The sequence below is a fragment of the Cebus imitator genome, unplaced genomic scaffold (genome assembly GCF_001604975.1).
Source record: "Cebus imitator isolate Cc_AM_T3 unplaced genomic scaffold, Cebus_imitator-1.0 Scaffold61, whole genome shotgun sequence".
NCBI classification, from domain to species: Eukaryota; Metazoa; Chordata; class Mammalia; order Primates; family Cebidae; genus Cebus; species Cebus imitator.
In genome coordinates, this window is record NW_016107376.1 from 2,345,244 (window position 1) to 2,366,921 (window position 21,678).

Sequence of the window (21,678 nt, forward strand, 5' to 3'; positions counted from 1 at the left end):
AGGAATAAGGGAACCATAAGACATATAGAAAAGAAATGGCAAAATGGCAGATATAAATCCTACCTATCTGTAATTACATTAAATGTAAATGGAGTAAGCACTCCAATCAAAAAACAGAGATTGGCAGAATGATAATTAATTAACCAGAAAAATCCAACTATGTGCTATCTAAAAAAGACACCTGAGATTCAAAGACACAAATAGGTTAAAAGTAAAAGCATGGAAAAAGATATGCTAACCAAACAATAGCCAAAAAAGAGCTGGAGTGGCTATACAAATATTAGATAAAATAGGCTTTTCAATAAAAATTATTACTAGAGACAATAAAGATATTTCATCTTGAAACAATTTTTAACACATCAGGAAGATGTAATAAGTATAGACACATATGTACCTAACAACAAGGCCCCAAAGTACATGAATCAAAAACTGACAAAGCAAACTTCATCTAACTCAGAATTTAAAGTCAAAAGTCAAGGTTGAATTTTGAAAGAACCTGGAGGAAAAGAGGCTATAACCTGTGCATACCACTGTTGCATGAAGAACTCTTGAGTTAGGGCATTAAAAACATGAAGTAAAAACAATTCAGTAAAATATTTAATGGGAATTAACTACATGGCTTTGAAATGCACCCTAAAAATAAACTTTATTTGACATTTTTTACTTCAGGGAGAAAAATCATTCTTCTTTGTAGTGTCTAAGTTTTGTTTTATTTATCATCACAAAAACAACAACTAGATCATAATAATTCTCTATTAATGATAAAACAAAATGGTTCCTGGACACTTATAAAACTTAAGCGTAACAGTGATAAGGGATGAGAACAGCACTTGGAATAACTGAGAATGAGAATCCTAACCATTTAGGACATGAAGTCCGAAAGGAAGAAAGCTATGTTCAGCAAATTGCTCTTTTCTACCTGAATCCTCCAAAATTTGAGGCTACAAACTTAGAGATTACATTTGGGAAGCATGATATTGGCCACTCTGTTAGAAAGTAAATCATTAAAAACATAAAAAGTATTTTTACATTCTTTGTATGTTCGATATATAGTGGCATTCATGTCTGTGGACCCCAGAATAGATAATTATGAAGTTTTCCTTCAGGAAATGTGGCACTCACCCATTCGAAGACAATCCAGAGAAGCTTGGCCCCAGTTCCTTGTATATGAGGACTCGATATAGTAACAGTGACCATGGAAAGGAATCCACGCTGTGTGATCTGACTCCGGACATCTGCCAGGCAGTTGTGGGGGTTCAGTAGCAGGGATTTCTGTTAATAAAAACACATTTTAAATAAAGAAAAACCTGAAGCTTCTGTAGTATGTAGCATAACATATTAGCAGCTACAAAAATCGATCTTTATATTTAAAAACCTTCCAATAGTTATCATTTGGATCACCATTATTATTGGGTTTCCTTTGTCAATGTTTTACACTTTAAATATATTTCAACAGAATGTGCTATGATATAGTGGCAGCCCCTTACATTCAGAGTTAAGACTATAGATCTATAGATAACTGCAAAGGTAAATTTTTTAAAAGTCACCACAAAGTAATTTGCAGTGACTTCCCTTTTTTTAAGTCAGTTTTCCTTTCCTGGGATCCTAATCCCTACAACCCTTTCTTGGCTATTAATAGCAGCTGGGATAGAACTAAATGCTATATTTAGAATTCTAGTATGGTGTCCATCATTGACTCTGATGAATCTATATGTATTCTGACAAAATTCCTTTGATATAGATGTGTGGTCGACACCAAAAGTAACCAAAATTTCCTGGGGAATCTGTCATTATAGATTCTGAGGAAAACCTCGATAATAAACATTCAGAGATTTATTAAGGAGCAAACAAACTCTAGACATAAAGAAAATGTTTATCTCCATTGTTTTGATCAACGTATATTGGTTTATAGTCAAGATAGTCTTTTGTTAGGTGAGAAAGTATGTTGTATATTATTCTTAGCTATCCAAGACACATTACTGTTTAATAATATCAACAGTGGTATGCTGTAACTTATTCAGAGAATTTCAGGTCCCCTGGTTGTTTTTATATATTCAATTACCATCTGATTTTTTGCAGAGAAAGTAAAAACTTTCATTGCAATGTGCTGTCTTCCAGTAGCTATCAAGATCCAGATAAACACATGCTGATTTCAATTTGGGCTCATCAGCAGCCCAGTTAGTGTATCTCACCCTCCACTTATCAATCCAAGTGTATTTATTATCGGTCTGCAACAACAAAAACAAGCATTAACATGCAGCATGGCTTCATTTAGAAAATACCAAAAGAACCAAGCCAAGAATAAAGAGTATATTTAAGACTGTGATTTGACATAGAACCCAAAACATTTGAGAATAAAAAGAACACTATAAATCATTTCTGTCAACTTAAATTCAGTAAATGCAGCCTTTCTTAAAAACAGTTATTTCTTGGAGATCCACAGGAATACATCCTTGGAAGTTATTTCAGAAAACACTCACAAAAAAAAAAATCTATCTCTTATTCCATGAAACCCTCTTTGTTTGTGGGTTTTCAGGGCAAAAGAGAAGTTTTATCTTCATAACAAAATATTTCCTATATTATTACTGAAATTATAATAAAAATAAAGTAATTTTTATTATATTCAAGGACCACTGAAAGAAATACTACTCTCTTCATATCTTCTCATTATTCTGCTATTGAAACAACTTCAGTGGTAAACAACTTAGCTAGGGTCCTATGGGTAAGGAACAGAGGCGCCTTGGTCTCTTGATTTCTAGTGAGGCGGTCTTTCAGCTGTATAAACCATGAGGTCATTTCGTAAAAAGCCGATCATTTTAGTCTACTTGCACAGTCAATTTCTTATTAAGTTTAGTAAACAAATTTATACTCACATACAAAATACTGATAAACATCAAAAATAGTATTTATCAATAATATCCTTTTAACAATCTAATAGAGATTTTACAGATATTGTCTAAGAACAGATGATATATAACATTAATCAGAGGTAGCTGAATTTTTTTAAAGATTCCAGCAATTATCACACTTTTGACTGCATTATTTAATTTTCCAAGCCAATTGCCAAATGTTCAGTGACAAAAGTTAGAAGTATGTGTTATTCAAATTCGAATTTTGTAGTATTATACCATGTTTCACCAAATAATGCTTGTATAATCATTAACTCTATAGATATAAGGAAGACCACAATACTGCTGTAGTCATAAAAATTGCTGCAATGAAAAACTATTTAATCTTTCTAAAAGTAAGAGCTTACTTTAAACTCATAAGAGAATTGTGAACGTCTGTGAGAAAACAAATAACTTATCAAATGACTTAATCATGAAAACATAGTCAACAGGGATGTAAAAATGCCTTGCTTAAGTTTAATCATAGAAATCGTTCTGGAACTACTCACTTTTAAATATACACTTCCCTACTTAGGAACCAATCATTGTATAAATTGTACATTTCTATCTCTGTATCACGGCCTTGGATGCTCTGTATCATCTGACACTCACCTACTCTCCAGTTTATCTCCATTTTTTTCCCTCTTCTTGATATTCCTTCTTTGTTTTACCATCCTAGACTTTATCTAGAAACTCTGAGGAACCTTCTTGGTCCTCCACACTGGCCCAACTGGTTCCTTTTCTCTCTTCTCATGACGCTTTCTACATGCCTCTCTTTGACACTTCTTATATCTTAATTGCTGACTGACATATCTATTTCTTCTATTGGGAAGCTTGTTGGTTGGCTGGCTAGAAGAATTAATACAGGGAAGAGAGATGGAAGACCAGACATCAGAGGAGACTCATTTTAGGAATATTTTGGCAACTCTATCCCCATTCTTACCTTTGTACCTCATCCCTAGTCTTTGCCAACCTTAGTCTATAATGGAATACTAGGAACTGACTGCAATGAAATATTTCTCACAATGGATGGGAGCTCTACAACCTCACGACCTACGACAAGTCTAGAATGTCTTGCCACAACAAATAAAAAGTGTCCCCATCACTGTCAACTATGTCTTAACAAGCTTTCTTATTTCTCATGCCATACTTATAATCATGACCTTGGAGGCAATTGGTGAATAAACTGTTGAGATTCAGAATATAATGTGCACAGTCTAATGCAATAAGAGAGTTAACATTCATCAGATAATCCTTAGTTTGATTTCTGACACACATCACCAGCTTGCCAGGTCCTTAAAGGCAGCACATCCCTCAAAGATTGGATCTTGTTCTAGTTAGTATCACTCACATTGCCTAGCACAGTCTCTCACACATAACGGGTATTCAATAGAGCTAACAGGAAGAGAATCATATCCAACCATAATTCACTGATCATGTCAAGTTGCACACATTTCCAGCATCTTACCAAGTTACTGTTCAGGGCAATCCACACACGTTCATCAGATTTTTCCATCTGCAGCCACACAAATGCATTATTGTAGGGATCCAGAATGCTAGCTAAAAGGGAATTGCGAAGCTTGCAGTATTTCTCTGCTTCATGCCATTGTAATTTTTGTCTCATGATTGAATAGCTGCTTTTGCCATATTTAATAAAGCCATCTGCTGGAGTTGTTGCTGGAGGATTAGTCAGGGAAGGGTCTAGATAAACAGATTATTTTCATTAGCATTATCAATAAACAATAATTGAGCACTATCAGTAATGACAAGTATATCTTGTCAATCATAAAAATAAGCAAAATAGCATAACTCCAAACATTCAGCTGTTAGATACATTTTTATAAGCCATTTTGCACCGGAAAACAAGCCATTATTTTTTCATAAGTATGCCTGACCAAATTAAATTAATTCCAAAGTATATTTAGAATATTAGGGGAGGTATATGATCAAGTTTCTAAACTAACAAACAAAACATATTACAAATTCAATGCAATCTAGATGAAAGAAATGGCATAGTTTAATCCCACAAATTAAAGAACATCGATTATTGTGTCATGGCTGATCTTTATTTTTCCATGTAGATTAAATGTCAAGGTCAAGCAAAGTCTTTCTCTTCCTTCCCCCTTTGTTCTACTTGATCCATGAGTTTTATCTGTTTGACTTCACTAGTGAGCAATCCACCTTCGGGTGACTGATTTAGGTTCTGGAATAAAGCCACACACAAGTCCTGGGCTCGTTTAACCTTGGTCTCAAGATCAAGCTTTACTCTTGATGATTTTCTATGCCTCTCACCTAGGGGTAAAGCCTCCCATATCTTATCCAAACTGACCCAGTGGTTGGAGCCCCTCAAGCTAAATCACTTCAGCTTTCTGATCTTTCCTCCTCAATCTCCTAGCATGCATTTCTAATCACTGCATTGTGCCCCCTGTACTCTGAGCCACTTCATTTCAAGACCCCCAAAAGAGATAGTTTCTGCCTATCTTAGGGATTCCCTAGAAGTCACCAAATCACAGCCAGAGGATGAAACCTGCTCTGTTGTCTGTCTTTGCATCCTATAAGCTACAAAGGTGTTTAAATGGTTGGGTATGGAGGAGAATCAAAGAAGAATAATATTTTATGACATGTAAACATTATGTGAAATTCAAATTTGTGTCCATAAATAAAGTCTTACTGGAACATGGCCATATTCATTTGCTTATATATTGCCTATGACCATCTGTAACCACAGAAGAGTTGAGTATTTGCAGTAGAGACTGTATGCCCTGTAAACCCTAAAATATTTGCAATCTGGTTCTTTACTCTGGCCTAGGGATCTAAATATCCTTGCCTACCAGTATGTATCATGGCCAATTTTCTGGTATGTTCTACTTTATGCCTACAAGACCTGCCATCCGCCTTGTCCTGCACTACAGAAGTGCCAACTTTTTTTTTTTTTTGAGTCAAGATCTTTTGTTCTGTTGCCCATGCTGGTCTTGAACTCCTGGTGTCAAGCAACTCTCCTTCCTCAGCCTCTCAAAATGCTAGAATTACAGGTATGGGCCATCACACCTGGTGATAATTTATAGTTCATAAAAGTTTATGTGCTACCTTTTTTCACTTCAACACTGTGAATCATTCCTTAAGTCATTAAAAATTTACAAATGATTTTTGTTTGTGGCAAAATATTCTGTCATGTATGTGTATAAGGAATAGAAAGAGAAGATTTTAAATAAGTGTGTGAATCACCATTCACTCCTGGAAGGAGTGTTTCCTCTTGGCCCAAAGAACAGAGACAAAGAATGGCATGCTTTGGTATTACTGGTGATCTAAGATTCTGGTGCTATAGAGGGTAATATTGAGAAAAATGACATGCACTGGGATGGCTTTTGGATTAAGAGAAGGTTAGGATTTCTGGAGTACTTCTCAACTATCTGAAAATATCTTAGATGATTTTCAGTCATTGTCATGAACTAACATTAGTTCCCTGATTTCCCAAATAGTATAGAAAAATTCATTAGGTCTGGGAGAATAATTACCTTCCAACTCACACCCATCCTTTAAGAACTGTACTCAGGATAACAGCAACCCTCCCCACCTTCAACTTTCTTGTCTAATCTATTTTTAAATTTCTGATCCTTTTTGTGTAGCTATGAGGTAGGAGGCAGGACTCCCTCCAGGCCACTTTAAAGACTAGATGAAACCTCTCCCTAAGGCACACCCACCAATGCCATGACAGTTTACCATTGCCATGGCAGTCCCCAGAAGTTACCATTTCTTTTCCAAAACTTTCTGAATAATCCACTCCTTCATTTGCATGTAAATAAAAGTGGGTATAAATATGAGTGCAGAATTGCCCCTGAGCTGCTTCTCCAGGCTCACTGCCTATGGTATAAACTCTGCTCCACAAGGAGCAGTATGTCTGCTGCTGCTGTGAACTGTCGCTTTAATAAAAGTTGTTAACACCACAAGCATGCCCTTAAATTCCTTCCTGGGTGAAGCCAAGAACCCTCCCAGGCTAAGCCCCAATTTTGGGGCTCATCTGCCCTGTCAGCTAGGCATTTTTATTCCAGTTTCTCTAGAAACTAAAATGTATATAAACACCATCTTAATTGACAGTAAATATCTGCATACTGCATTATTTTCATTTAACCATATTGTAGCTTCCTAAGATGAAAAAAGAAATTCAGATCATATATCCACAGGTTTAAGGCACACAAGATATAGAACAAATAATGAGGCATATATGATGCTTTATGCCAAAAGTTCTCAAATTACATGAATTAAATGGAAGTATTCCTATTCTGACATTTAAAAAAAGGTACAGGTAAGCAAATACCCCAAGTTTCTAATAGAAAGTTTTAGTGACAGGTTTAGTCTGCCCCAAACTACAAAACTATCTGGTAAAAAAAAAAAAAAAAAAAAAAAAAGTAGACTCATGAATCAAGTATAGAAAATATCACCCTTTTTGTCTGTCACAGGTTTCCAGGGATTAAAGCAACAATCAAACCTGTTGCTATGCAAGGGAATGATCATGTATTTTATTTTACTTGTTTGTTTTTGCTTTTATTTTTATTTTTGTGAGATGGGGTCTCACTCTGTCACCTAGGCTAAAGTGAGTAGCATGATCATAGCTCACTGCAGCCTCAGCTTTTCAGACTCAAGTGATCTCTCACCTCAGCCTCCCATGTAGCTGGGACTACAGGCACAAGTCACCACACCTGTAGCCCCACCTACAATAATAAAACAATTTTGTTAAAATACAAAATAATTTTTGAGTTTTTTGTAGAAATGGAATTTCACTGTATTACCCAAGCTGGTCTCAAACTCCTAGGCTCAAGCAATCTGCTTGCCTCAGTCTTCAAAAGTGCTGGGATTACAGGCATGAACCACAGTGCCCAGCCATGATTATATATTTTAAAGTACATTTAAAAACACAACTCTTCATCAGGACAAGTAGCTAACATATGTGGGGCTAAGTGATGGGTTGATAGGTGCAGCAAACCACCCTGGCACACGTATACCTATATAACAAACCTGCACATTCCATACATGTATCCCAGAACCAAATAAAATTTTAAAATTAAAAAGTGAAGTCAGGCACAGTGGCTTATACCTATAATCCCAGCACTTTGGGAGGCTGAGGCAGGCAGATCACTTGAGGTCAGGAGTTCGAGACCAGCCTGGGCAACATGGAAAAACCCAGCTCTAAAAGAAACACAAAAATTAGCCAGGCATAGTGCTGCATGCCTGTAATCCCAGCTACTCAGGCAGGAGAATTGCTTGACTCGGGAAGTGGAGGTGGCAGTGAGCTGAGATCACGCCACTACACTTCAGCCTGGGTGACAGAGCAAGACTCTGTCTTGAAATAAATAAGTAAATAAACAACTGATAACAAAACCCAGCTCTTTCAGGAAGGTGAGGTTTGGTAGAACTTACCAGGAGGTGTCTGGCATATGTAGCCTCGTTTTTTATCACAGTTATCATCCATCCATTTTCCTGCTTCATTTGATGGGCCTCCAATAATAACAACACAGTCAACCTGCATATTTGTAGAGAAAGAAAGAGAAAACATTCATGAATCAAAGACTATTGAAATCAATTCATTAATAAGCAAAAAAAAATCTCATTATTTCTAATTTCCAAATGTTAATACTGACCTAATTTAAAATATGCTCACTCCTTCATTACTTTCTATGCAACTGTACCTACTATGCAAATTCTCCACATTTGAACTCTTACTATATGGACTGAAAACCCCACAGATGTGGATAAAAAAAAAACTGTGAAGGATTTGGAATGGCACACACATTCACAACCAAACAAATAGGAAGGAAGGAAGGAAGGAAGGAAGGAAGGAAGGAAGGAAGGAAGGAAGGAAGGAAGGAAGGAGGGAGCAAACAAGCAAGCTTGGAGCCCAAGAAACTTTGCTATCAGAACTTTTATTAATCACTACCAAAACTTAGAATCCAAAGGGACTAAGAGAACACAGTATCGTCTCCATACAAATTACCAGTCTCCAAACCCCAAAGTAGGCACCATATTTTTAAGAGAAAATGAGCACAATCTATATACTTCATTGCTAAACTGACTTGTAAAAACGTTATTATAGATTCAGAGTATGTGGCTGGTAGAGATAGAAAGTTTCACATCTTATTTATAACCTTACAGGAGAGTATGCTAGGGCTGGAACAATACTATATTTGTTTGGTTGTGAATGTGTGTGCCATTCCAAATCCTTCACAGTGTTTTTTGTTTTGTTTTGTTTTGTTTTTTTAATGCCATTATTTCCATTCTAATCCTCATATCTGGTCCTGTTGGAGTAGAGGTGAGAGAAACCATGCTGCCTGTCCCATTTCAATATACACTCTGTATTTTAATTTGAAATGTGGTCTCTTGCTCATTTAAAATAAGAGAAGGCCAGGCACAGTGGCTCACACCTGTAATTTCAGCACTTTGAGAGGCCAAGCTGAGAAGATCGCTTGAGCCTGGGAATTCAAAACCAGCCTGAGCGACAAGGGAGAACCTGACTCTACAAAAAATAAAACACAATTAGCTGGGCATGGTGATGCATGACTGTGGTCTCAGCTACTCAGGAGGCTGAGGTGAGAGGATCACTTGAGCCTGGGAGGTTGAGGCTGCAGTGAACTATGATTATATGATCATACCAGTGCACTCCAGCCTTGCTGAGAGAACAAGACCTTGGGAAGGAAGGAAGGAAGGAAGGAAGGAAGGAAGGAAGGAAGGAAGGGAGGGAGGGAGGGAGGGAGGGAGGGAGGGAAGGAAGGAAGGAAGGAAGGAAGGAAGGAAGGAAGGAAGGAAGGGAGGGAGGGAGGGAGGGAGGGAGGGAGGGAGGGAAGAAAGAAAGGAAGGGAAGGAAGAAAGGAAGGAGGGAAGGAAGGAAGGAAGGAAGGAAGGGAGGGAGGGAGGGAAGGAGGGAGGGGCTGAGAGAAGCCGGAATAAAGACAGGAGACATGGTCAAATCATTTTGCATTTTTGATGGAGCCCCCAAATTTCATTGTGTTTATTTTCACAATTATCTTCTATTTATGGTGACTACATCAATTTTTTCTACCTCTTCCTAATAAGAGGTTTTCTTTTAAAGTAAATTTAAGCAAAAAAATGAGTAGGCTTAAAGAAAATGTTGAAGATTTTAAGTTTCTAGTTTGATATGTAAGAAGCTTGGAAGTTGTCACTCCCATCCACAATGCAAGAAAAAGGCTAGAAAAGTTGAAAATCAACAACTCCTTTTAAATGCATTGGAAAATGGAGGTCGTAAGACCAACAGCTGTCCCCCAAATTGGAGACACAGACAAGTGGATATAGGGAATCAGAACTGACCAGAGCAGAAGCCCAGGAGTAGAAAATGGGAACCAGTATTGAGGTAGGAGATACTAAATGTCATTGACACATTTCTGGAGGTTCAATGTGGATAAGTTTGAAAGGTAAAAATCTTGTCAGAGGAGTGCATGGGGAAGGCAGTCTTAGGGAGATTCCAGAGTTTATTGAGTTTTCCTTCCAGGAGCCCTAGCATATTCTTACAGTGCAGACTGAAGAAAAGTCTCCTCTTGCTTCCAACAGGGGAGGTGGGAAAAGAGCCATTTTTAAATACAACACAGCTTTCTGTTTTTAATAAGATCAGCCTTCAAGAACAAGAACTTTACCAGTGCCTAACCAACTGTGGTTTCACCACAGAATAACTAAACTAGGAGAAAAGAAATAACTCCAGCCTCTCTAGCTTTCCTGTCTCATCCAAAAGGAAAAAGCAACAAAACAAAACTGAGAAGCACTTTTGAAAGTCACAGCACAGATTCCCTAAAAGGCAGACACCCATCATAGGATAATGAAACACTTCCCCTCTCCAATATTTTAACACCATATCCTTGGGGTTCCTGTATGATAACAAGGAGATACAGCTGAAGAATTGTACCTCTCTGACATTATTTAAATCTTTAGGAGAACCCAAAGTCAACAGGACAGACAGAAACAAGGACACCAGAGATTTTCACCTCTGACACCTAAAGTGACAGCAAACAGCAAACACACCCTAACTCTTAGCTAAATAAACATAAAACCTCACGCTAAATGTCTATTTACCTCTGTTCTCTTTATTCACTACATCAGCAGCCCCCCAACCTTTTTGACACCAGGGACCAGGTTCATGGAAGACAAACTTTCCACAGACTGGGGTGGAGGGTGGTTTCAAGGATTCAGGTGCATCGTTTATTATACACTTTACTGCTATTATTATTACTACACTGTAATATGTTGTATAACAATATTACAACTCACCATCATGTAAAATCAGTGGGAGCCCTGAGGTTGTTTTCCTGCAGCTAGATGATCCCATCTGGGGGTGATGAGAGACGGTAACAGATTATCAAGCATTAGATTCTCAGAAGGAGTGCACAACCTAGATCCCCCACAAGCACAGTTCACAGTAGGGTTCACGATTCTGTGAGAATCTAATGCCACTGCTGATCTGACAGGAGGTGGAGCTCAGGCAGTAATCCAAGCACTGGTGAGTGGCTGGAAATACAGATGAAGCTTCACTAACTTGCTTGCTGCTCATCTCCTGCTGTGAGGCTCAGTTCCTAACAGGTACCTGTCTGTGGCCCAGGGGCTGCAGAACCCTGCACTACAATATATACCCAGCTTTCAACATAAAAATATAAGGCACACTAAAAGATTAACACACACAAGTTTGAAGTGAACAGCAAGCATAATAAGCAGACTCAGATGTGACAAAGGTAGTGGAATTATCAAAATTTTAAACAACTAAGAATAATATGCTAAGGACTCTAATGTAAAGCATGGACAACAAGCAAGACTGGGTAGGTAACAAAAGCAGAGAGATGAAAATGCTAAGAAAGAATCAAAAGGAAATTCTAGAAATCAAAACTGCTTTAACAGAAATGAAGACTATGATAGGTTCATCAATAGACTGGGTATGGCCAAGGAAACAAGAGAGGGAGGAACAGAAGAAATATTTGGAGCAATAATGACTTAGAATTTCCCAAAATTAATAACCGACAGCAAATCACAGATCCAGGAAGCTCAGAGAACAACAGACAGGATAACTACAAAGACACAACATCTAGACACACCATACACAACTACAGAAAATCAAAGATAAAGAGAAAATCTTGAAGGATGCCAGAGGGGGAAAAATCACCTTATCTATAAAGAAGCAAGAATAGTAATCTTGGATTTCTTTTCAGAAACCATGTAAGCAAGAAAAGAGCAGGATACAATATTTAAAGTGCTGAAAGGAAAAAAAACCACCAACCCAGAATTCTGTCTCCAGTGAAATTATCGTTAAAAAGTAAAAAGAAAACAAAGGCTTTCTCAGACAAACATTGAGAAAATCTGTTGCCAATAAACTTAGCTTGAAAGAAATGTTAAAAGGAAAAATGAAGGAAATGATCTATGTCAGAAACTCAGGTCTCTATAAATAAATGAAGAGCATTAGAAAAGGAATAAATGAAAGAAAAATAGAATTTTTCATTTTCCTTATTCTTAATTCATCCAACAGATACCAGTTTGCTTAAAATAATAATAGTAACAATGTATTTGTTGATAAAAAGCTTATGGATAAGTGAAATGAATTATAGCAATGTTACATGGTAGAAGAGGAAGGAATGGAAGATGCTTTCTTATGTGCTATTTGAAAAAAGACTTGGATTAGTTGTAAATGTATACTGCAAACTCAAGAGCAACCACTAAAGAAAGTTTGTTTTGGTTTTGGTTTTAGGCCAAGAAAGGTGGCTCATACCTGTAATCCCAGTACTTTGAGAGGCTAAGGTGGGAGGATTGCTTGAGCTCAAGAGTTCAAGAACAGCCCAGGTAACATAGAAAGACCTCCATCTTTATTTATAATAAAAATAAAATAAAATAAAAAAGTTTTCTTAAAGTATAATTAGTATGCTAAGAGTGGAAAACAAATAAAATCATACAAAATACTGAAGTAAAACCAGAGAAGCCAAGAAAGAATGACAGACAAAAAAATGAAATACAGAATAAAAACAGCAAACAATAACAAATATGATAGATGTTAATCCAGCTATATCAACATCACTTTAAATGTTAATGGTCTAAATACACAAATTAAAATACAGAGCCTCATGTACTGATACAAGAGATTCACTTTAAATATGAAGATACATGTAAGTTAAAAGTGAAGAAAAATGGAGAATTATATGCTATACTAACAATAATCAAAAAAAAGCTGGACCAGCTATAGTAATTTCAGACATAGCAGACTATAGGGCAAGGAAAGTGACCAGAGGTAAAGAGGAAATTTACATAATGATCTAGAAGACAATTCTCCAACAAGACATAACAGTCCCTAATGTGTATTTGGCTAACAATAGAGCATCAAAATATATAAGGTGAAACCTGATAGAACTGCAAAGAGAAATAGATAAATCCACAATTTGAATTGGAGACTTCAATACTTTTCTATCAAAAAAAAGCAGATCAGCAGGGAAAAAAATCAGTAAGAACATAGTTAAACTGGGCAGCACCATCAATCAACCAGATCTCATTGACATTTGAAACTCCTTCATCCAATAACAGTAGAATATATATTCTTCTCAAGTTCACGGGAAACATTCACCAAGAGAGACCACATTCTGGGCCATAAAACACGCCTTAACAAATTTACAGGAATAGACAACATCTAAACTATTCTCTAAGAAGACCACAATGGAATTAAACTAGAAATCAGTAACAGCTGGAAAATTCCAAACTACCTAGAAATTAAAGAAAATGTTATGTCAATAATAATACACTAATAATGATACACAAAGACAACCAAAAAAAGGTGACTGCAGTTTTCTGAATAAAAGTACTTAAGAGAAGTGTCACTATGAAGTCAACACATCTTTAACCCATCCCTTGAGCTACAGTGAATCACAGCAAACACTCCTGCCCCAGACATCTTTTCAATCGCCAGTGTCTTCATCCCATGAGCTACAACTATCAGGCAACCTGAAACTTACATTTCAAAAGTTCTCCACTCATCCCAATTTCCTTTCTTAGCTATTTTAATCCCCCATTATCCTGGCTTAGAGTCTCTGATACAGAAAACCTGTTACAATCCAAGCATATTTGCACCACAAAACACATATTAAAAGTCCTCTCCATTCTCTTTTTCTAACTATATTTAATCCTCTCCATTTTAAAGTCCTGAAATTGGTTTTTAAAAAGCAGTGTCAGATGCAGTGGCTTATGCCAGTAATCCCAGCACTTTGGGAGGCTGAGGTGGGTGGATCATGAGGTCAGGCGTTCAAGGCCTGAAAATAAATGCGTGTACACTTTAAAATCTTTCATTTCTTTATGCATTTTACAATCCCCAACGTGGTGTTTGATGTTGATAAGTTGACTGTTCAATTATATAAGAATAAAAGTAGTAAAATAAAGAAGCAATCTATCTCCCAGGTTAATGTACAAAAGCATTTGGCACATAATAAGCTGTCTACAAATGTTAGCTCATGAAAATGATGATGATGATGATGATGATGGATGATGATGATGATGTGATCTTTAGAAGCAGTAGTAGCTTCCAGGGCTACACCCCAAATACTACAATAGCTGCAAGGGATAAGGGGAAGGTGATGCAAAGAAAGTTGGTAACTCTACATTGAAGTGTTTCTTCTGACGGCAAGTTAGGCTCAGAACGGAACTGGGTTTCCCAATCCCTCACTATCGCCACTTCCCCAAGCCAAAGATTTTTTTTAACTGAATTTATACCCCTTCCCTCAAAGTCAGCTCAGTCTGAAACAGGTAAAATCTGCAAGCATGGACCAGATCAAGAAGTATTCTCGTAGATTCTTTCATGGAAAATTAGTTAATAAGATGATAACCCTATGCAAGCTGATAGTGTGTAGAGAGGTGACCTGAAACTGATACTTACATCTTCATAAGAAAGACTGCTTCTTCTTCCACCAGGGTAGCCTTTCCCCCAGTTTGTGTAGTGAACTCCTCGCCCATCTGTCCAAAGGAACATGTGTTCTGAATTGACATCATTCAGCCCAGTCCAGGCACTGAAAGTGGAATCCTTCATGTGATAGGTAAGAAATGCTGAAAGAAAATTTTATGAAATAATTTTAAACTTTGAGAGTTAATACCCAAAATATGGAAAATATTCAAAATATATTAATTTCAAAATACTGAGCATGTGATTTGTCATTATTATTTAAAAACACTTACCATGAAAACAAAGACATTCTAATATCAGCGTTGTGTTATCACTTGAGCTTTGAACTTGAAAAATTTCTCACAAAAAGTCTAGGTTTTATCTAGGCCATTGAAGACACTTGTGCAAGTTGTACCCTGCCCTAGGGCTCCATTCTGTGTACCCCTATCTGGGTTGTGGCTGCCAACAACCACAATCTTTCCTAATTCATAAAAAGTCACCATATGAGTTACTGACTGTCCTGACTCTGTAAATAAAATAATCTGATTTATATAATAACTATGGGACAAAGGACTCTTAACTCAGACAAGTTCTGAAAAAATAAAAAGTGTCAAAACAAGAATCATTAGGCTGTTGATATGCTTTGGCTCTGTGTCCCCACCCAAATCTCACATGGAATTGTAATATCCCCATGTATTAAGGGTGGGACCAGGTGAAGGTAATTGAATCATGGGGGAGGTTCCTCCCATGCTGTTCTAATGATAGCGAACGAGTTCTTACAAGAGCTGATGGTTTTATAAGGGGATTTTCCTGCGTTGCTTTGCACTTCTCTCTCCTACTGCCATGTGAAGAAGGACATGTTTGCGTCCCCTTCCACCAAGACTGTAAGTTTCCTGAAGCCTCCCCAAACATGTGGAAGTGTGAATCAATTAAATCTCTTTCCTTTATAAATTACCCAGTCTCCAGAAGCTCTTAATAGTAGCATGAGAACAGACTAATACAGCTGTCAAATTATCAGTAGCTCAGATTGCCAAACCGAAAGAGTTTCCCAGTTGAGATTCCTCCTGGGGAGGTTGGGGAGCAATCCCTGGAGATCAGTTGGCCCTCTACTCAGTGTGCTTGGACCAAGGGGACCATCCTGATGCTAAAGTGCTCACATCAGGGGCTGGGCATGGTGGCTCATGCCTGTAATCCCAGGGCTTTAAGAAGCAGAGACAGGAAGATTGCTTGAGGCCAGGAGTTCAAGATCAGCCTGGGCAACATGATGACACCCTGTCTCTACAAAGAAATACAAAAATTAATGAGGCATGGTGGCATTCACCTATAGCCCCAGCTTCTCAAATGGCTGAGGCAGGAGGATCACTTGAGCCCAGGAGGTTGAGGCTGCAGACAGCCATGGTTGTGCCACTGCACTCCACCCTGGGTGACAGAGGGAGACCCCATCTCTACACAAATTAATCAATAATAAAGTTCTCGCATCACTATAGAATATGGCTTCTTGTTTCTCTATCAATTCTGTGGCCAAGAGGATGGTGGCAAACATCCAGGAGACATAAAAGGTTGAAATGTATGCATGCCCCTCCCCTTCCCTCAGCCCACCTCCAGGCCTCCCATGGAAGCTGCCATCTGGGGCCAACACCAGCACCTGAGCCATTAACTCCTAGGCCGACAAGTACCTACTCTACTCAACAACAATTTGCAAACATTTACACTTAAACACATCTCCTGAATGTAAATAGGAAATGGAATGACTTAAGTACTCAGGGTTACCAATAGAAAATGCAAAACAGAAATCTGCAGAGATATAATTATCTGTGTATTCATGAACAAACAATTTCATGGAAGAGCCATTGCTATACACTTACTCTTTCTGCAGAGTAGAAGAGGTAGCTACCATCTCACTCAAAAGACCTCAATTAAAAAAGGATTTAAAAAAAATTCTTTCAACATTTTTCAGAAAAGAAGAAGAGCGTGGGTATCGCCAGCTATGGTGGCTCACACCTGTAATCTCAATAATTTAAAAGGCCAAGATGGGAGGATCACTTGAGGTTAGAAGTTTAAGGCCAGCCTACGCAACATAGAAAGACCCTCTCTCTACAAAAAAAATTAAAAATTAGCCAGGTATAGTGGTGCACGCCTGTAGTCCCAGCTACGCAAGAGGCTGGGACCGGATTGCTTGAGTCCAGGAGTTGGAGGCTGCAGTGACCTATAATTGCATCAATCCTCCCCAGCCTGGGTGATCAGGTGAGACCCTGCCTCTAAAAAGAGAAGGGCATGGATAGATATTTGTTTTGGTTTGATTTTGTTTTCTAAATAAGATCATAACTTTTGCCTCATCCCCAGCTTGAAATAAAACGCGGAAAAGCTCTACCTGCCAAGATTCAGCACTTTTTTTCTGCCAACAACCACAATAAGAATTCAACGACGTGTGCCTGTTTTGCCAGGAATAATGTTATTTTATCTGAAAATTGTTTCCTTCTGCACATCTCTATTATCCAGTTTCAATTTCATTATGCCAGGAATCAGCACTTTGTGGTTAAGAGAGGAAATCAATTACTGTGTTTCTCTGCTGGGTAGCTAAGCCCAAAACAGGGTAGGCCAGTCGGAGAAATGTAAATGTTATGTTCTTATACCGTGTGCTTTGGTCTGACCCTTTTCTTTCAGTGCCTGACAAATTGCTCAACTTGTCAAATGTTCTTAGTGAAAGCTTGGTTGATGTATTGTACAACATGTTCTAAGAGAGCACACGGTGGCATTCATAAAGCCAAATCAGCTTTTGAGAGACCACCCTATGTGATTCTAATGTCTTATTTCCTTTGTTTTTCCTGTATTTTCCTTCTCATATCATTTTTGAAATAAATGATTCCAGAAGTCAGATAATCTCAGAACCAAAAGAGAAATTACAGAATATTCAGTCTATATGTCTCCTACCATGTCCTTATAAAGTTATATATGCAACTAACAACTGTTGAGCATCTTCTATGCTATATAACAGCCAACATACGGGACAATCTAGCATCCATTTGAGTATTTTCCAGTGTAAGAATTTTCAAACCCCTTTAGAAATTTCACCTTCCTCATAAATCAGTCTATACAATCAGTTCTGTAAAAATACCCCCCTAATTTTGAGCCTAAATCTATTTCCCTGTGACCATCACTCATTGGCTCCAGGTCTTCCATCTGAGGTGATGCAGGGTGATCCTTTGAAGTCCACATCCTCTTTTCCAAGCTGTAAAGCCTGAGGGTCTTTCAACCCTGACTCCTTTGCAGTGATTTCCAAACTCTTTATCAGTTTAGTCTGAATCTCCTGCGGTTGGTCAACACCTCCTTAAACGGCGAGTCACAATTTAACCTAATACCTATTTCTGTGGAGACAGCCACAGAAAGATCATGTAGAAATGGGGGGTACATTTCTTTTCATGACAATATCATGATATTTACCATCTGTTCTATGGATATGGTGACTACTCTCCTTCATAGTTTTGGTTTATTTTCATGTTTTATCAAAAACTCTTTCAAAGACAGGTATGGTGGCTCCCACCTGCAATCCTAACACTTTGGGAGGCTGAGGTGGGAGTTTAAGATTAGCCTGGGCAACATAGTGAGACTCTGTCTCAAAAAAAACAACAACAACATTAAAAAAAAAAATTACCCAAGCATTGTGGCCCAGGCCTGTCCCAGCTACTCAGGAGACTGAAGCAACATGATCGCTTGAGCGTATGTGTTCAAGATTGCAGTGAGCTATAATCACACCACTGCACTCCAGCCTGGGCAACAAAGTGAGAAATTGCCTCAAAGAAAAAAATCAAAATTTGTTCAAAGTTCATATTTAAAATAGAAGTTTCATTGCATTACAAGTTATATGATCAAGTGACTAGAAGAGCAATAAATGGGAAAGCAGCAATTTTTCATCTTAATTCTTAAGTTCTCTTCTTTAATTCTTTGGGAGCAAACTGATTTGGTAGAAAGCTGGACATGCCTGGGTTTGATTCCCAGCTCTACTGCTTAATAGGCAAGCTCCTTCACTCAAAGGTCTCTACACACCATTTCCCCACTCACAAAATGGGTTCATAATACCTGCTTCTTAGAGTTGTAATGACTTTATATAAAATAAACAGCCCAATATGCGCTGTAATTGAATAAAATAGCTTCAATAAGCGTTTGATTTTTCCCACTTTCTTAGCTTTTACACTGGAACACAAAAAAGTCATTTACTGTCAGCAATATTTTACCATTTTGCAGTCAAAATTCCATATTTAAATGCATCACTGACTGCAAAATGGCCTACATACCTTGCTCTTTTTCATTTTGTATGGAGACAAGATTCCCTCCAAAGCCTATACAAGCTTTTCGTGCCTCTTGCCAATTTTTTCTTTCTTCATTAACAAATCCAAAGATTTTGAAACACTGAGATGAAAGGAGGAGGGGAGAAAAACCATGGGAGTTAATTAAAGATGATAAACTTTGTGCTACAAAAGCAAAACTATTCATGAAGATGACAGCTAAATCAGAATTTTCTCACAACCAACTGGAGATTTTTTAAATTGTTAGTTTTATGATCCACCCACTTTCTTTGCAAAGTTTTACCCTCCCATGGGATAAGGGGTTCATGGATGTGAATAATATCTCAAGTATGCTGTCAATTTCCATAGAGCGTTTATCATGCGAATCTTCACCTAGCCTTGCCAAAAATTTTCTAAACTGATGAGGTTAACAAAACTTCACTTTGAGCTGAAAGATCTGTGTCACTCTCCATACTGATCAGTGCCAAGACTGCAACTAATTCTCCTAGTACCTTGTTGTTGTAGAAATGCCAATCTTCCTTGCATCCCGATGGGACCGAGGGTATGGTAGGCATAAGTGTGGTAGCATTGATGCTACTGTTATGTCGCTGGCAAATGAAGGCATTTGGATAGCCACAGTTAATGTCATTCCAAAAACCTGGCAAAGAAAAAAATAGTTAGATTTACATGTTTATGTTTAAAAATATTATTTTAAAAAATATATTTGTATTCTACAAAAATTCTCAAAAATTAGACTATAATCAAACTTTATTTTTACATGTGACTAGAGGTATCCACGCAATATCCTTTTGTTCTTTTACTTAAACTAATAATAGTTCTACTTTACAGAGAGCATTCTATGAACCAAACATGTCTTTCATATTGCAGATGTATTATCTAAATGATAATAGCTAATAATAAGAATCTAACAATAGCTAAGCTTTGTATACACCAAGCATCTGCATAGTATTTTAGATGGATGATTTCATTTTACCTTCTTAATAACATACAGATTCTGTCATTATTTCCATTTTGCAGAATAATAAGGAGCTAGAGAGAAATAAAGGAGATAGGTAAACAAATTCCGGATTATTTTTTTCAAATCAGAACGTGAAAAAATGGTTTCTAATTTGGGAAGAATTGAGAAGATTAATTATGTCATTTACTAATGTAAATATTAAGCCTCCATTCTTCTTACAAATTGAACTGTTATGCTGCTAAAATTGGAATTCTCCTTTATTCTATCTTTTTATCTTGCCTAAAGTAAGTGCGTACTTTCAGTCTAGGGATGCGGCAAATGACACATCACACCACAAAGCAAATTCAAGATGCATTACTTGCCTACCTGAATTTGAATACATGGTCACACAGTTTTCATCCTCGTTTGCAAAATTGGGTTCACCTGTGGCCCAAGACACATACTCCACTTTGCTTCCATCCATCCAACTGGAAAAGAAAATTCAGGCATTTTGCAATGATCTGATCATTAGAATAATTGGATACAGTCCAGGCACAGGTGGCTCACACCTGTAATCCCAGCACTTTGGAAGGCCAAAGTGAACAGATTACCTGAGCCCAGGAGTTCAAGACTAGCCTGTCCAACATGGCAAAACCCCTTCTCTACTAAAAATGCAAAAAAAAATTAGCCTGGTGTGGTGGTGGACTCCTGTAATTCTGGCTATTCGACAGGCTGAGGCTGGAGAATCACTTGAACCCAGGAGGCAGAGGCTTCAGTGAGCAAGTTCACGCCATTACATTCCATCCTGGGCAACAAAAGTGAAACTCCGGAAAGAAAGAAAGACAGAGAGAGAGAGAATAATTGTCTACAGCCTACTGGTAGGACAGGACAAGTCAACCTAGAAGAGAGAGACCCCCAGACAGTGGCAGAAAAACTCCCAATGCCTGAGTATTCATTGTGTCCCATGCATCATGCTTCTCGGTAGCAACCCTGATGCCATGGCCATCCTCTCTTCCCTCCCAGGAAGAAACCACCTTTAGTCGCAAAGTGAAGACTTTAATTACTCTGGAAGTTAGCCAGAGACAAAAATCCTCCCATCGTACTCCCGGGCATGATTCCCACAAAACCAAACCACCCATGGAGAGACATAGTGTATAGAATTTCTCATTAGGCTCATTATCTGATTCTCTTATTTACTCTAGTTCCTTGTAATGTAGGTGGGCTAAACTTATGTCTATAAATTACGGAAATTCAGAGACTGTGAGAGCCAGAAGGGGACTGACCATGAGATCATCAAATTTGACCTTTTCACTTTAGAAATGATAAAATGATGTTCCTTGTCCAAAGGAACATCCAACATTTTTGCTCTTTAAAAATAATGACTTAGTGGGGTATGGTGGTGCTTGACTATGGTCCCAGCTACTCGGGTGGTTGAAGTGGAAGGATTGCTTGAACCCAGGATTTTGAGGCTGCAGTGAGCTGTGATCACCCCACTGTACTCCAGCCTGGGCAACAGAGTGAGACCTGTCTCAAAAACAACAAAGAAAAAAGGAGAAGAAGAGGAAGAAGAAGCAGAAGAAGCAGAAGAAGAGGAAAAAGAAGAAGGAGAAGAAGAAGAGGAAGAGGAAGAGGAAGAGGGAGAAGGAGAAGAAG

At 37.8% G+C, this 21,678-nt stretch overlaps 1 protein-coding gene across 1 annotated transcript in view; it reads right to left on the minus strand.

Moving 5' to 3' along the window:
* MRC1 (mannose receptor C-type 1) overlaps positions 1–21,678 on the minus strand; it is a 104,718-nt gene that overhangs the window by 8,853 nt on the left and 74,187 nt on the right. Inside the window, exons 19-26 of the mRNA XM_017529766.2 lie at positions 20,413–20,513; positions 19,580–19,725; positions 19,077–19,191; positions 14,782–14,948; positions 8,304–8,406; positions 4,357–4,589; positions 2,063–2,228; positions 1,123–1,272 (exon numbers count right to left, since the gene is read on the minus strand). Coding sequence (XP_017385255.1) covers positions 1,123–1,272; positions 2,063–2,228; positions 4,357–4,589; positions 8,304–8,406; positions 14,782–14,948; positions 19,077–19,191; positions 19,580–19,725; positions 20,413–20,513 — 1,181 coding nt within the window. The remainder of the gene's footprint in view (positions 1–1,122; positions 1,273–2,062; positions 2,229–4,356; positions 4,590–8,303; positions 8,407–14,781; positions 14,949–19,076; positions 19,192–19,579; positions 19,726–20,412; positions 20,514–21,678) is intronic.